This window comes from Passer domesticus, chromosome 7 (assembly GCF_036417665.1).
Source record: "Passer domesticus isolate bPasDom1 chromosome 7, bPasDom1.hap1, whole genome shotgun sequence".
In the NCBI taxonomy this organism is placed as follows: domain Eukaryota; kingdom Metazoa; phylum Chordata; class Aves; order Passeriformes; family Passeridae; genus Passer; species Passer domesticus.
Genome location: NC_087480.1, coordinates 61211914 through 61226393, shown reverse-complemented (window position 1 = coordinate 61226393; position 14480 = coordinate 61211914). Strand labels below are relative to the sequence as shown.

Genomic DNA, 14480 nt, shown 5'->3' with positions numbered 1-14480 from the left:
ATTTCTGTTCTCCTGCTGCCACAGAAATGGGGTTCTGCCTTCTCCAAAGGAAATGGTTTTTTCCATAACTTCCTGGGCTCTTTGGGCGTTGATTTTGTCCATAATTAATGCACAAGTCTCCCCCCTTCCCTTCATTTGTAAATCTGGCAAACCAATTAGCACTCCCCAATATTCCTCTTTCTTGGCTTATTGGGGCTCCTCCTCAGGAGGAACTTTCCAAAGCAAACCAAGAACTGTCCCTGCTAAACCTCAAGGGGAAGCCATGAAAAAATCCCAAGATAGGCTGGGTTAGATTGGGTGTCAGGAAGAAATGTTGGGAAGGAATTCCTCCCTGTGAGGCCCTGGGATGGATTTCCCAGAGAAGCTGTGGATCCCTGGAAGTGTCCAAGGCCAGCCTGGAGCAGCCTGGGATGGTGGAAGATGTTCCTGGATGGAATGAGATGATCTCCAACCCAAACAATTCCAAGATTCCATAATTTCAATACAGGCCCTACATTCTTCTTCTTCTCCAAATATTCCCCTTCCTGTTCTCTTATCCCTGGAACTGCACACGAGAGGAGCAGGACATACTTTGGAGAACCCAATCCCTCCCCAGAACCATTCCAAGGCTCAGAGCCTTGGCTATTTATACATATTTGTTTATGTTTTATTTATATATTTATATATCAGGGGATAATTTTATTCCTATATACAAATATTGACCTGTAGGTCGATCCCAGAGCCACGGTGAAACGACTAAAAACCATAATGAGATTACAGAGAATAAATTCTGTGTAAACCCAGAATATTTGTGTGTAGGAGAGATCACAGAATGCAGGATTTGAAGAAGGAGAATATAAAATTATCTCTGGATTCCCACAGGTTCCATAGACTATCCACACTGGAAGACCACATGGATCACAGCAGCCAAAGAACTGAACTCCACCAGAGGATCTTAACCTACAAAATGAGGTTTTGGTGCCGTGTCCCAGCCCCAAGGTGGGAATGCCTCTGGAATTCCCGGGGCTCTCCCTGTCCCCTGCCCTGGCCCGAGCAGGGGCAGCAGCAGCTGCTCCATCTGCTCATTAAAATGCAACAGGGAGAAGGTGCCAAGGTGGCACCAGGGAATTGCTCCAGAGAAGGACGTTTTAGGGACTCATTAATTTTTAAAGGAAAACTGAGGTTCATAAACACCTGAGAAGGAAAATAAACCAGGACAACGGGAAATTTTCCATCCTTTCCCCACCCTGTCCCCACAGTCCCCGTCGGAGGTGTCGCGAGGGTGCCTCAGATCAAACTCTGAGCAGGGAAGACCAGAGAAGAAAATATTCAGCAAACCCACAGCTCCAGGAACCCCCTTATCCATGTTCCCATCCAGCAGCTGCTTCTCAGCCTGGAAAAATCCTGATTTCCAAGCTTTTGTGCCCACCAGAAGTGCTGTGATCCGGACAGACCCATGGCATACTCACCAAATCCACGAATGGCGGCGATTGGGTAAAATATTAATATTTAACATCTTCCCAGCTGATCCTTCTCCTCTATCATCCGAAAAGAGTCAGGACATGTCCTGCCAATTCCCAACTTGGGTCCCTCTGGAGTTGGCTCAGTGGCACAGAGATGTTTCCAGGAGTTTTTATTCTTTGGGATTACATGGCAACTCCCCTTGCAGGTGGATGCCACTTTCCAGAGGAATGCAAATGCCTTGGCAAGCGAAAAGTGGGGGTGCCTGTGGAACAGCCTCTATGGACTCCCAAATCTCTTCATTTCTAGCAGGAGAAAGAAAAAATAAATCTATTTCTGGCACCCCCCCCTTTGACTGCAGCTTCCTGCTCTCATTTGTAAAATCCCTTCCAAAGATCCTGAGACGGGGGGACAAAAAAACCTTTTCCAAGCCGCAGCACCATCCCCTTTTTGCCGTTCCTCCTTTCCAGGTCACATCCCTCCTTCCTCCGGAGCCGAGGCAAAGTTTTGTGACGCTGCAGCAGCCCCGCCGGCGGCTCCCTCCCGCCGAGCATCCACGGGGATGAGATGCGGGCTGCGGCAGGGACGCAGCTCCGGCTGCGGGGTCACGGGCACCGGGCAGCGGGATTGGGCGGCGAAAGGCCCGGACGCTCCATGCCGCCCCGCAGGAAGGAAGGGCAGGAGAGCTGCCGGCTCCCTGCCAGGGGTCACGGCGAGCGCAGAGGGGAGTGCTCGGCGCCTGCCCCTCGCTGCGTCCCCGCGGTCAGCCGGGCGCGGGGCTGTGCCGCGCAGCCCCGGCCATGCCGCGCAGGGGCCGCTCCTGCGGGAGGATCCCGGCGCCGGGACCGCGGCAGCCGCAGCCTCGCCCCGCGCGGCGCCGCCGGATTGCCGTGCCTCCGTGTGCCTCTCCCTGTCTCTGCATAAAATGGAATTTTACAAGATTTACAAGATCTAAATCCCGCCGCTCCACATCAAACCCGACGCGGCTCCCTGGTGCAGCGAGACGTCAGGGGTGGGTGGGAGATGGGGCCGCATCCGCCCGGGAGCGGCTCCCGAAATTCCGGCCCCCGCCGCGCCCCCGCCGGAGCCGGGAGGGGACCCGGGGACAAAGGGAGGGCTGGGAGAGCCGAGGGTGGAGGGAGGGATGCAGGGATGCAGGGATGCAGGGAGGAAACCGCGCTGGATCGGGAATGCTGGCAGCGCTCTGCCCCACCCGCACCCTGCGGGGGTGACAAAGGGACCCGATGGCGCCTCCTCCCCTCGGGAAGGACAAAGTTCGGTGGCACCGGAACATTCTCCCTTCGCCGGGTTGGTTTGTTTGTTTGTTTGTTCCCCCCTGAAGTCTCCAGACGTTTCACCTTGACAACCGGGGAAGGGATTTTATCCATCAGCTGGAATGGAAGGAGTCGGGAAAGGGGGATAAAGGGGATTGGATAGGTGATGGGTTTGCACAGGTGATGGATAAATGGGATTTTGTGGGTGATGGATCAATGGGATTTCTATAGGTGATGGATGGATTTCATCAGCCATCGGTGATCCGTAACATTCCCTATTCCCAAAGCAGCAGGAGGGGACAGAGCAGGGGTCACCCCACGGATCTCAGAGGATCCACAATCCAAGCCCCCCTCCCTGCAGTTAACTCCGAGCTGGAAAGGTAGAACGAGGAGCTGCTTCAGCAATTAAGATGCCAAATCCAATTTAAAATCCAGGGAAGGGGGAGAGTGGCAGTGTCATTCCATCCCCACTCAGACTCCCCAGCTGCTCTGACACACTCAAAGCTCAGGAAAAGCTTTTCCAGGCTGGGAAAACTGTGTGGTTCTCTCCTCTGACTGGGAGATGAGACATAAATCCTTATTTTTATTCTATTGACGTTATTGATAAAAAGATTTTTAAAATCTATAAAAATAGGGGCAAATTAAAGGTACAAGGAAAAATCAGGATGGATCATGGATGACCAATATTCCAAAAGTTTGACCTCTCCTTGGCTTTGCTCCATCTCCACTTTGGTTTGGCAGGAGCCAGTTTTACTCACAGGAGTGAAGAATTTTGTGTAAACCACAGAATTCTGCCTCTTATCCATGAAAAAGGTGCCCAGCATCCATGGGTGGAGGCAAACACACAGGCAGGTCCAAATCATGGAATCCTGGAATGGTTTGGGATGGAAGGGACCTTAAATCCCACCCCATTTCCATGGGTAGGGACACCTCCCACTGTCCCAGGTGCTCCAGTCCCAGTGTCCAGCCTGGCCTTGGGCACTGCCAGGGATCCAGGGGCAGCCACAGCTGCTCTGGGAATTCTATTCCAGGGCCAGCCCACCCTCCCAGGCAGGAATTCCTTCCCAATCTCCTGTTAATTCCACTCTCGGGCAGTGGGAAGCCATTCCCTGTGTCCTGTCCCTCCACCTTCCATGCCTGGAAACCCCCATCCTGTGGAATGAACCTTTGCCACGTTCTCCTCGTTGTTCTTGGGGGAAAAGCCAAAATGAATTCTCTGCTAATTCTGGAGCAGCCACTTCCATGAGCTGTTGGTTCTTCCGACCCCACCACGCTGAGTTTGTGCCTTTTCCCTCCCCATTCCCATATTTCTGGCGTCTCCCTTCACAATCCAGCCTTTCCCAGCATCCCAAATCTGACACGGGGAATTGCAGGGAGCATGGCAGTAACCACAGGGTGCTGGGTGGGAAGGGGAATAATCATTCCCTGGGATTTTCCTCCTGTAGTTTCTTAGACAGTTCAGTAATTATCCTGTGTGAAAACCCAGGAATTGCAGGATCAACAGGACAGAAATGAATAAAATCCCAGGGCTGGGATCAGAACCCACTGGGCCTCCCTCCCTCCCACTCCCAAATCCCCAAATTGTTCATTTGGATCTCCAGATTCCATGTATTTATTAATTAGCCTTTGCAAGCCGTGCTAACGAGGAGCCTCCTCCCACCGGGCCATCCTGGCAGCCCCAACACTGATGCTCCTCCAGGGAAACTTCAAACATTTCCTGAAAAATCACACAGAAACCGGAAAACCAGCCCGGAATGGTGGTTTTTTTTTTTTTGTTTTTTTTTTTCCACGTCTTTGAGCAAAGTTACATAAGGCAGCCCCTGCTCTCCTGCTGCCTTGAAACTCTCCAGGCCCCCAGTGCTCGGGCACCTTCGCTCCCTCAGAGCAGCAGGGAAGGCTCAGGAATGTTCCCTGTCCTCACAGCAGCCTGAAAAACACCAGCGGATATTTTGGGAATTTTGAGACAAACCAGAAGCACAGAATACAAAAATAAGTTTATTCCGTGCTCTGTCTTCCCAGATGAAATACCTACACTGATGTAATATTGGGGTTTCACCCCAGATAATGGGGTTTCACCCCAGATAAAGAAATCCTAAATATGTTTTCAGGGATGTTTTTCTTCCCCCTCACTGCTAATTATGGAATAATCAGGATAGCACACAACCACCCCAGCAGATCACCAAAACCCACCCCAAAAGGAGCTTCCCCCACGCTGCTCCTGGCATTTTATTGTCTGTTTTTCTCCACAGCATTAACCCTTTCCCAAGTATTGAAATTCCTGGGGTTTTTGCCACGTGCCAGTGCCCCTCCAGGGAGCACAAAGCCATTTATGGGTCAGGGAAGGCTGCGCCTGCCGGGGCTCCTGAGCAGCTTCCATTCATCCCTCCTTGCTGGCCACGCTGATCGAGGATGATGAAATCCTGATCTGCAATTCTAATCTGCTTCTTTTTCCTGAACAGGCTGCCCAAGAGCTCCAGGAATATTATTTTACCAAGCCTCCCAATAAACACCATTCTCCATGAAGTCCTGAACAATACACTTATTCCAGATCCCGAAACACAGACCCACTCACAATAATTAGCTCACAAACCCCAGTTTTCAGATCAGCTATTTTTTTTCAGACATTTGGGAATTCTATCTGGTGGATAATGAGCTGCACCAACAGTAGGGTGGCTTGAAACCTGCAGCAGATTTGGTGTGCCAGGTGCTGCATCCTTAAATCATGGAATCCTGGAATGGTTTGGGTGGGAAGGGAACTGAAAGCCCATCCAGGGCCACCTTCCAGGGACACTTCCACTGTCCCAGGCTGCTCCAAGCCCTGTCCAGCCTGGCCTTGGGCACTGCCAGGGATCCAGGGGCAGCCACAGCTGCTCTGGCAATTCCAGCCGAGCCCCTGCCCACCCTGCCAGCCAGGAATTCCTTCCCTATATCCCAATATCTAAATCTACCCACATTCAGCTTCCAGCCACTCCCTGTGTGCTGTCCCTCCATCCTTGTCCCCAGTCCCTCTGCAGCTCTCCTGGAGCCCCTCCAGGCCCTGCCAGGGGCTCTGAGCTCTCCCTGGATCCTTCTCCTCTCCAGGGGAGCCCCCCCAGCTCTCCCAGCCTGGCTCCAGAGGGGCTCCAGCCCTGCAGCAGCTCCAGGGGCTCCTCTGGCCTCATTCCAGAAAGTTCCTCTCAGCTTCCAGAGCTCTGGGTAAAAACTCTCAGGAAACGGCACAAGAACTCGACGTTTTCCCTAAAAGTTATTTTCCAGCGGGAATTTCTGGAGAGCTGCTCTGGACCCACCCCGACCTGTGCTCCACAAATCCAACCCAAGTGGCCCCAGGAGCTTTGACCTTCCCCAGGCAGACACCTCACCTCCATCCTTCCCACCAACACTGCCCTTCCCAGCTTCCCACAAACAAAATCCCATTTTCCAGCAGCAATGCTCTGTCCCAGGAATCCAGCGTGGAAGAGGAGGAGTTCCCAAGCAAACCCTGCACCCAGAGGGGCCCAGCTGGGAGCCAGAGCCACCAGACTGGGGTGGGGGGAGCGGGACAGAGGCAGGAAAAGCTGTACCAGGAGCAGAGGGAAGGAAAACACGGGAAAAAAGAAGGAAAATCATCTAATCCCTGCAAAGTTCCTGAAGAGTTTCCAACAGAATGACTCAACAGCGGCAGCTGCTCTGTGCAGAGGGGTCTGGGGCTCGCTGAGCTGGCAATTAATGAATGTTTGTATCTATTTTCCATCAACACCAGCTCTGCTGACATCCTTCCAGCACACGCTGGTGGAGCACGGAGCACCCCGGGGCTGGGAATGAGCAGCTCCCAGCAGATTCCCAGGTTCCCATCTGGATTAAATCCTGACCTGTTTTATTGCACCTGCAGGGAGCTGGAATTTTATGTTCCACTTTGGCTCCTTCCAGCCTCTGGAGCTTCACAGTCTGAGGAGAAGCTGCTGCAGGGATGTGGGTTCCCAGCAGGGAAGTGATTCCAGGAGCAGAAACTGCCACAAACTCTGGGCCTCAAATGAACTTTCTTTGGTGCTCCACACCTTTGGAATGCAGATATTCCCTCAGCCAGTTCCCTGGGTGAAATGAAGTGAAACAACAGGGGAGAAGTGCTGGAATTCATGGAGTCACTGAGGCTGGAAAAGCCTTCAGGGCCATCAAGTCCCAGCAGTGCCCAAGCCCTGCCCTGTCCCCAGCCCAGAGCACTGAGTGTCACTGCCGGAATTCCCTGGACACCTCTGGGATGGGGAGTCCCGCCCTTTCCAAGGCCTGACCACCCTTTCCATGGAGAAATTCCTGCTGATGTCCACCCTGACCCTTCCTCCAGGCCGTTCCCTCTGCTCCTGTCCCCGCTCCCTGGAGCAGAGCCTGAACTGTCCCCTCCTGGCAGGAGCTGTGCAGAGCCACAAGGGCCCCTGAGCCTCCTTGGCTCCAGCTGCCATTCCCTGTGGATCAGGACTCCTGTGGGCACGCTGATGATCTGGGATGATCCATCTCTCCTATCAGCATCCTGAGGCTTCCCGAGCTCTGACTGTGGGTGCCTCTCCACCAGGGAACAGCTCTGGAGAAGCCCAAGGAATGCCCAGTGCTGGAATTCTCTTCCCTCTTCCAGACCAGGAGGGAAGCTGAGCCCCTGGACGTTCCTGGATGAGTAAGAATCCCCCACGTGGCATTTCCAGCCCTCAGCATCCAAAGCTGGACTTGGATCCAGATCCTGACACAAAGACCTGGATCCAGATCCTGACACAAAGGCCTGGATCTCCAGCCATGGAACAAGGAGCAGGATGTGGGAGGGAAGGCCCTGAGCATCCCCAAACCCTCCTGGTTTCCCTGCACCTCCTCCACTGCGCTGATTTATCTGGGAATAAAATCACTGCCTCTGGAATAGGCCATAATATTATGACTTATAACCCCCACAGTTTTTTCTTGCCTGTCTCCAAGCCCTGAAGCTGCAGCTCTCCAGAGCTTTCCCATCTCCTGGAGAGAAGCAGGGCTGGAATTTTTACACATTTTGTGTTAAAACAAGCAGCTGACAATTTGGGAGCGCACTTAAGGAGCGATTTCCTGCCAGGAGCCAGGGAAAGCAGCACTTTCCTCGGATTGCTCCTTTCTCCTCTCCCCTAATGCTCACTCCCATCATCCCTCGAGTTCCTCGGAGCACAAATCCATCGGCATGGAAATGTTGTACAATGTTTCTCAGAGCTTGAGGCAGGCAGGAAGCCCCGGGGCAGCCAGGGAAGTTTAATCCCGTTTTCCACAGGTTTCCCACCATGGCCATGGTGAATTCCCAGGAGGAGAAGATCCCAGATCTTTGCAGATGGCCACCAGCAGCTCCTGAAGGCTGCCTGCTCCACCACTGCCCCATCTCCAGGTGTCCCACCCAAAGAACAGCCGGGAACTCGAGGAGCCCTGGGGCAGGATGGACGGGAGGGACAGGACAGACTGCAATCCCAATCTTCATCCCCCTCTAGCAACCTCTCCAACCCCGGATTTCATCCAAAACAGCTCCTAAACCATGAAAAGCTGGGAATCTTCAGCCTCCCAAACCCTTTCTGACAACTAAAGGAGCAGAAACGTTGGACAACCAAGGAACCCTGGGATTCAGTTCCGCAGATCCTTTGGGTGATGGGGTTGGATGAGGCTGGAGCCTCCGGGGCTGGAGGAAGTGTCCCTGCCCATGGAATTCAGCGGTGTTGCCATCCAGACCTGGCTGGAATCCTGGGATCGTTGCCTTGAGCCACTGAAGCCCCCGTCAGTTACACGTTAACTCCTCTCGACAGTGGGGTCATTTATTTGTGGGGAATTTCGGAAGGAATTTGAGATGGGATTTTGGAGTCAATTTTTGATTTTTTTTTAAATTTAATTTTTTAAAATGTTAGGTTATTTTTAAATTTTATATAGGTAGGAAGGGTGAGTTTGGTTTCTGTTGTTATAGAAGCTTTTAGACTTTTAGTTATAAGACTTTTAAGGAGTTATTGACTAATAAAACACTGTTAATAAGGATATTTATGTTTTTGACTTAATTTTTAAATATTTTGTTTTATGGACTTACGTTACAGTGTAAGATTTTTAGTTAATTATGTTATGATATATAAACTTATAGCTTTGTATTTAATTTTTTTGTTTACTTTTGTAAATATTTTTAAATAAATTTTAAACATTAAAATTTTAATTTTTTTATTTAATGCGGTTTTGCTTTAAATTGTAATTTTACATTTTTGCATTTAATACTTCAGTTTGAAAGTTTTTCCTCAAGTTTCAGATTAAATCTTTTGTTTAATTTTAAGCTTTGGTTTAGAGGCTTAAAGCTTTGAGAGTATTTTGCATTTTGGATTCTAACAGACAGCAGTTATTTTTCCATGGAAAACAACTCCCATTCCAACCCCCAGCAGCACATTAATATTCCTTTCTCCCTGCACTCAGCCAAGCCAGGAGATTTTGGCAGGCTGGGAACTGTGAACATTCACAACAGCACTAATTTTTAAACAATTTGGAAAGAGTGGATGTGCCAGAACCTTTCCCAGAGTTAACGGCACACAGATAAGCTGAGCTTTGTTATGCAGAGCCTGGTGGGGAAAAGCAGAGCCTTGGAGCTGCTCCGTTGGGAATAAAAGTGGATATTCCTACAAATTCCACCTGGGCGCACCTGTTCTCCAAGGAGGCTCAACAAGAAATTTCAAAAACACAAAATAATTATGGTTTTGGGGAGTCCCTTTGGTCTGGTGGGCAGTGCTGCTCCCTGAGCAGTGCTCAGGGGGGTTCAGCTCCTTTGGGGACTTCATCCCAATTCCCAGAACATTCCACGTCACACATCCACACAGTGAGTGTCTGAATTTAACTGCAATGGAATGGATTTAACTGAAATATTTAACTGCAATTCCTCATCACTTACATTCCCAACCCTCTAAATACCCTTGTCTCACAACAGGCAGAAAAGAGGTTCTTCCCAAAGTTTTCCCAAAAAAACCCCTCCACTCACACAAAAATGTTTGGACTCCTGCATCTGGACTCTCTCCAAGTTTTTGCTCATTCCTCTGATTTTCAGACTGTTTTTATTGCTCCCATTTCCCTAATTTTAGGGGAATGGGGATGGAATTGGGAAGCCTCTCCCCTCGGCACTGCTCTGCCCTTTCCCACATCACACCTGCAACACATAAAACCAACTATTCCCAAACTATTCCCAAAATCCTGGAATCCTGGAACGGTTTGCATTAGGAGGGATCTTAAAGATGATCCCACTCCACTTCTGCCATGGCAGGGACACTTTCCACCGTCCCAGGCTGCTCCAAGCCCTGTCCAGGACAATTCCAGGGATCCAGGGGCAGCCACAGCTTCTCTGAGAAATCACAGGGAGGAATTCCTTCCCTAAATCCCATCCATCCCTCTGGCAGTGGGAAGCCATTCCCCGTGTCCTCTCAGCATGTGAAAGTGTAAAACCAGTCTGACTTCCTTATTTACTCTGGAATTTAATATTCCAGGAGAAAGCAGAGCTGGGATCCACCCCAGGGGTGTCATTCCAGCTGCAAACATCACTCCTGCAGCCCCACATCTTCCAAGGGCCCTGGAGCACAAAGTGACCCCACGGAGCTGACTGGGATGGGACACCCATGCAATTCCAAGAGCAGCTGGATCCAAACCCTGCCAGTGCCAGGAAAATGGGAATCCAGGTGCTGCCCCAGAGGTGATGCCCCATCCCAACAGTGGGAGCAAAGCCTGAGCTAAAACCTTTAATTCTTCATTGTAATTTGCCAAAACAAGGGACGGGTAAATTCTGACCCCAAAACACCACTTCTGTCTTTACCTATAACCAACACTTCTCGTTCCAGTAACTCCTGTGGGAATTACAGCGTGATTCCCATTCACAAAGCACATTAATCTGGGAGCTGCCAGTTCCCTCTGGGGTAACAGTTCTGCACGCTGGGGAAGGGGCTGATGATTCTGCAAAGGGGATCTTGAGGAACAGGTTTTACAGGGACTTCTGCGAGCCAGACAGAAGCTTGAGAAGAGGATCCATGTTCACCCCTGGAAGAATTTCCTACCAAGGGCGATTGACATGAAAACCAAGATGGAAAGAAGGATAAATAAGAGAAACCTGCAACTATTCCAATGAGCACTTGTGACCAAAAAGTGTAAACTTCTGAGTTTTGTAAGGATGTATAAAAAGCACGCACGCCAGAATAAAACCAGTCTGAATCCTTCTGGAAATGGAGAGTGTGTTGTATCCATCCCAGCGAGGGCAGGACCTGACGGAGCTCCCTGAGCATCCAGCCTCTGGAGCACCGCTGGCACTGCTGGCACCTCGGGTGCCCCTGTCCTGCCCTCTCTGGGAACGGCGATGGCATTTTCCTGCAGGACCCTCCACGCACGGCGAGTGCAGAGCGTTTGTTTCCTTGGAAACAAAACCCTTCCAACCTGCAGCGCGCACGATCCTCGGGAAAAGAAAACTCTGTCATTAAACCCAAGGCCTGGCTATTTTTAGCCCCCGAGATGTGAAATCCCAACTGTTTTATTAGGAATAGAACCCGAGGAAAACACACTTATCTCGATTATGGGAGGAGGAAATCTTTGTATCCACCCAAACAAGAAACCCACGGACTTGTGCTGAGGAAAGGAATCGCTTGGCCTTTGGAAATCAAAATAATTTGGAATATTTGGATTTTTGGGATGCTCTGAGCCAGGATCAAAAGAAAAACTTGAGGTGATGAGCACGAGAGAAGGAAAGAAAACCTGCAGGTGACAAAGCTGAAAAATCAGGAGGGAAAATGGATTCATTCCCTGGAGGTTGGGTTTGATCCTGGAGCTCTTTTCCAGCCCCGGGATAACAGAATTAGATCAAGGAATTGGAGAAGTTAATTGAAAATATATTGGCCAATCCTTTGTGCTGATGATACCTTGATGGTTTTCCTGGAAAAAAATCTTTGTAGCATTGCAATTAAAGAGATACCAAAGGAATTCTATTTAAAAATCACCTGAAAAGATCAATTTGGAAGAATCCACCCTGAAATTTAAAAGAATTCACTCTGAATTTTAAAAGAATTCACCCTGAAATGTAAGAGAATTCTCTCTGAAATTCTACTGTGAAGTTGCTGTTTTCTCCAAAGAGGAAATATCAAAATCCATGCAATTATTTCTTCTCTAAATCCGTAATTTTGAGTCATTCTCCAGCTCCACTGTTGGGTTTGATCCTTGGATACTTTCCTAAATTCCAGGGTATTCTTGCTGTGCACTGAGCAGCTCATCAAACATTTCTGTTAAATTTGACTGTTGGGCTGCTTGGGGAAATAAAACATTAAAAACAAATGTATCAAATTAAAAACCAGATGAAAAACAAGAGCTACAAAATCGTAACTTCATGTTCCACACAGCAAGAAAGAAGCTGGGAGTGAAATTCTTCCACAGCCCCGAAGTTTTATTTGTTCCCTGGAGATTCTTCCCTTGGATTGGGATGGATTTTCCTTTTCCTTGTATAAATGTTTGGAAATGAGGAAGATTTATGCTCTGCCCATCACGTTTTTGGATTAAACATTGCATTTTAGGGTTTTTTTCCACCATAAATAGAGGAATTTTCAATCAAAGGAAGCATCCCGACATTCTGAGTTGAAGCAGTTGAGGTGAAGCACAGGGCAGGGAATTTTCATCTTTTATGGATAAAGATTATTATGCCTGATGTTGAAAATGAGCTTAAATTTCTTGTTAAAACAGAGTTTTAATCTCTTCATCACCAAAGAAGTGTCCTGGGAACCATCCCAGCTACTGAGAGGAGTCAAACCTGGAATGACCATTTGAAAATATAAAACTCTACTGAAATTCTGGTGCTTTTTTTGGGGTTTTTTTGGGGGTTTTTTGGTTGTTTTTTGTTTTGTGGGGTTTTTTTTGGGTTTTTTTTTTTGTTTGTTTGTTTTTTGTTTTGGTTTTTTTTTTTTTTTGTGAAGGATGGGGTGCTGAGCTGCTGGATCATCAGGAATTCCCACAGGATCTGTTTTGCCATGGATTATTTCATCTGGAAGTCAGATAGAACCATGGATATGTGGGGAAGGGAAATGTGGCTCCTGGAAGAACAAAACCAGGATTGGTTTGGCTCAGCTCAGCCACTGGAGTTGATTCCCTTTGAAATCTCCAGAACAGAGCTGGAACAGCCCCCCAGGGCATGGGCACATTCCCAAACCTCCTGAGTTTGGAGAACGCGCTCAGGGATGCCCAGGGTGAGATTTTGGGATTGTCCTGAAGGGCAGGACTTGGATCAATGATCCTTGTATCAGGATATTCCATGATTTCATGATTCTCTCACATATTCCACACAAAAATCCAAATTTTTCCAACAACTCCCACAAAATCCGCAATGGGAAGCTCTGAAACCTCCAAGGCTTTGCCACTCCAAGGGGCGATTCCAGGGGGGAGCAGACTCAGCTGCAAAATTACTCCTGAATTTAGAAGAACAAAAATTTGGTCTGAGCCTGATTTTTTTCCCAAGTTTTCCACATGAGGAGCCCACCTGGAAAACCCCAACATTGGTGTGTTTAGCTACAACTGGGAAAACCCAGTTTTTAGGCCAGGGAATGTTTAATTTTTTGGGATTTGGAGAGCAACTGGAAACTGTTTTGTCTGGAAATGAGACCAAATTATTAAAACCAGAATCAAACGAGTCAGAATCAGATTCCAGTTAATAAAATCAGATCCCAATTAATAAAACCAGAACCCAACAAATGGGATGGGATCCCTCCCCAAGGAAAGAGTCACCTCTGGATTAATGAGCTGCTAATTGGACACGACAGGCATTCCACCCAGGGGGCTTCCAGTGGCCCTAATGAGGCTGAGGGGGGTAATTAATTAATTAATCTCCCTGCAGCCCCTCCCTGCCATTGCAGCTGCCACGGATAATTCAGTTTATGGGACAAATCCGCCTTAAGATGGATTTTAGTCCCAATTTTCATGAGGAATTTTGTCCTCCCCATGTGGGAAACCGAAATAGGGAATTTGTTGTGTTTTCAGCTGGTTTGCTCCCATTTTTAAACTCCTTTTATCTGAGGGAAGCTAATTAATCTAACGACCTTTGACTCTAATTAAATCCTGTTGGAATATCAGGGAATTTTGGAATGTGTTGGCTGGGAAGGACCCTAAAGCTCCATTCCCACCCCAGGGACCTTCCACTGTCCCAGGCTGCTCCTTGGGATCCAGGGGCAGCCACAGCTGCTCTGGGAATTCCATCCCAGCCCCTGCCCACCCTCCCAGCCTGGACTTCCATCCCAAAATCCCATTTAACCCTTCAGGTTAAAGCCTGTCCCTGGAAATCTGCCCCAGAAAGGCTAAAAATTAGGGATTGGTCCATCAGGAATGGTTGGAGATGTGGCCAAAGGCAACTGCTGGGAATTTTTAGGAAAATTCCCATTTTCCTCAAAAATAATCCCACAGAATCAGGTCCATGACTCCCAGTCAGCGCTGGAGCAATGGAGCACTGCTTAATAAATTCTGCTTTTCCAGGTTAATTCCAAATTTCCTCACCCACATCCATGAAATCCAGCTCTCCCCACATCCTTTAAAGGCCTGGCTTTGCTAATTACCCTGGCTGCTCGTTAGGGAGTTAATTAGGAATTTCACCCAAATAAATGCTGTAATTTACAATTACAATGTCCATAACATCCATCCATAACACACTGTTCTTAGGACATAAAATGTGCCATGAATATTCAAAATATTCCTGGGAGCAGCTCCTGAAATGGATGGAATTCCAGGAAGCTCAATCCCAAGAAACTGATCCGCATCCATCTGCAGCTTCCC

The 14480-nt window shown here is 48.9% G+C and overlaps 1 protein-coding gene across 3 annotated transcripts in view; it reads right to left on the bottom strand.

Annotated features, from left to right (window-relative positions):
- PDE4B (phosphodiesterase 4B) overlaps positions 1-14480 on the bottom strand; it is a 172680-nt gene that overhangs the window by 85769 nt on the left and 72431 nt on the right. Inside the window, exon 1 of one of the 3 annotated variants that reach the window (XM_064429163.1) lies at positions 1449-1878. The exons of the other annotated variants lie outside the window; for them this stretch is intronic. Coding sequence (XP_064285233.1) covers positions 1449-1495 — 47 coding nt within the window. The 5' untranslated portion in view covers positions 1496-1878. Of the gene's footprint in view, positions 1-1448; positions 1879-14480 lie in introns of those variants that run through there. 3 annotated transcript variants of the gene reach the window in all.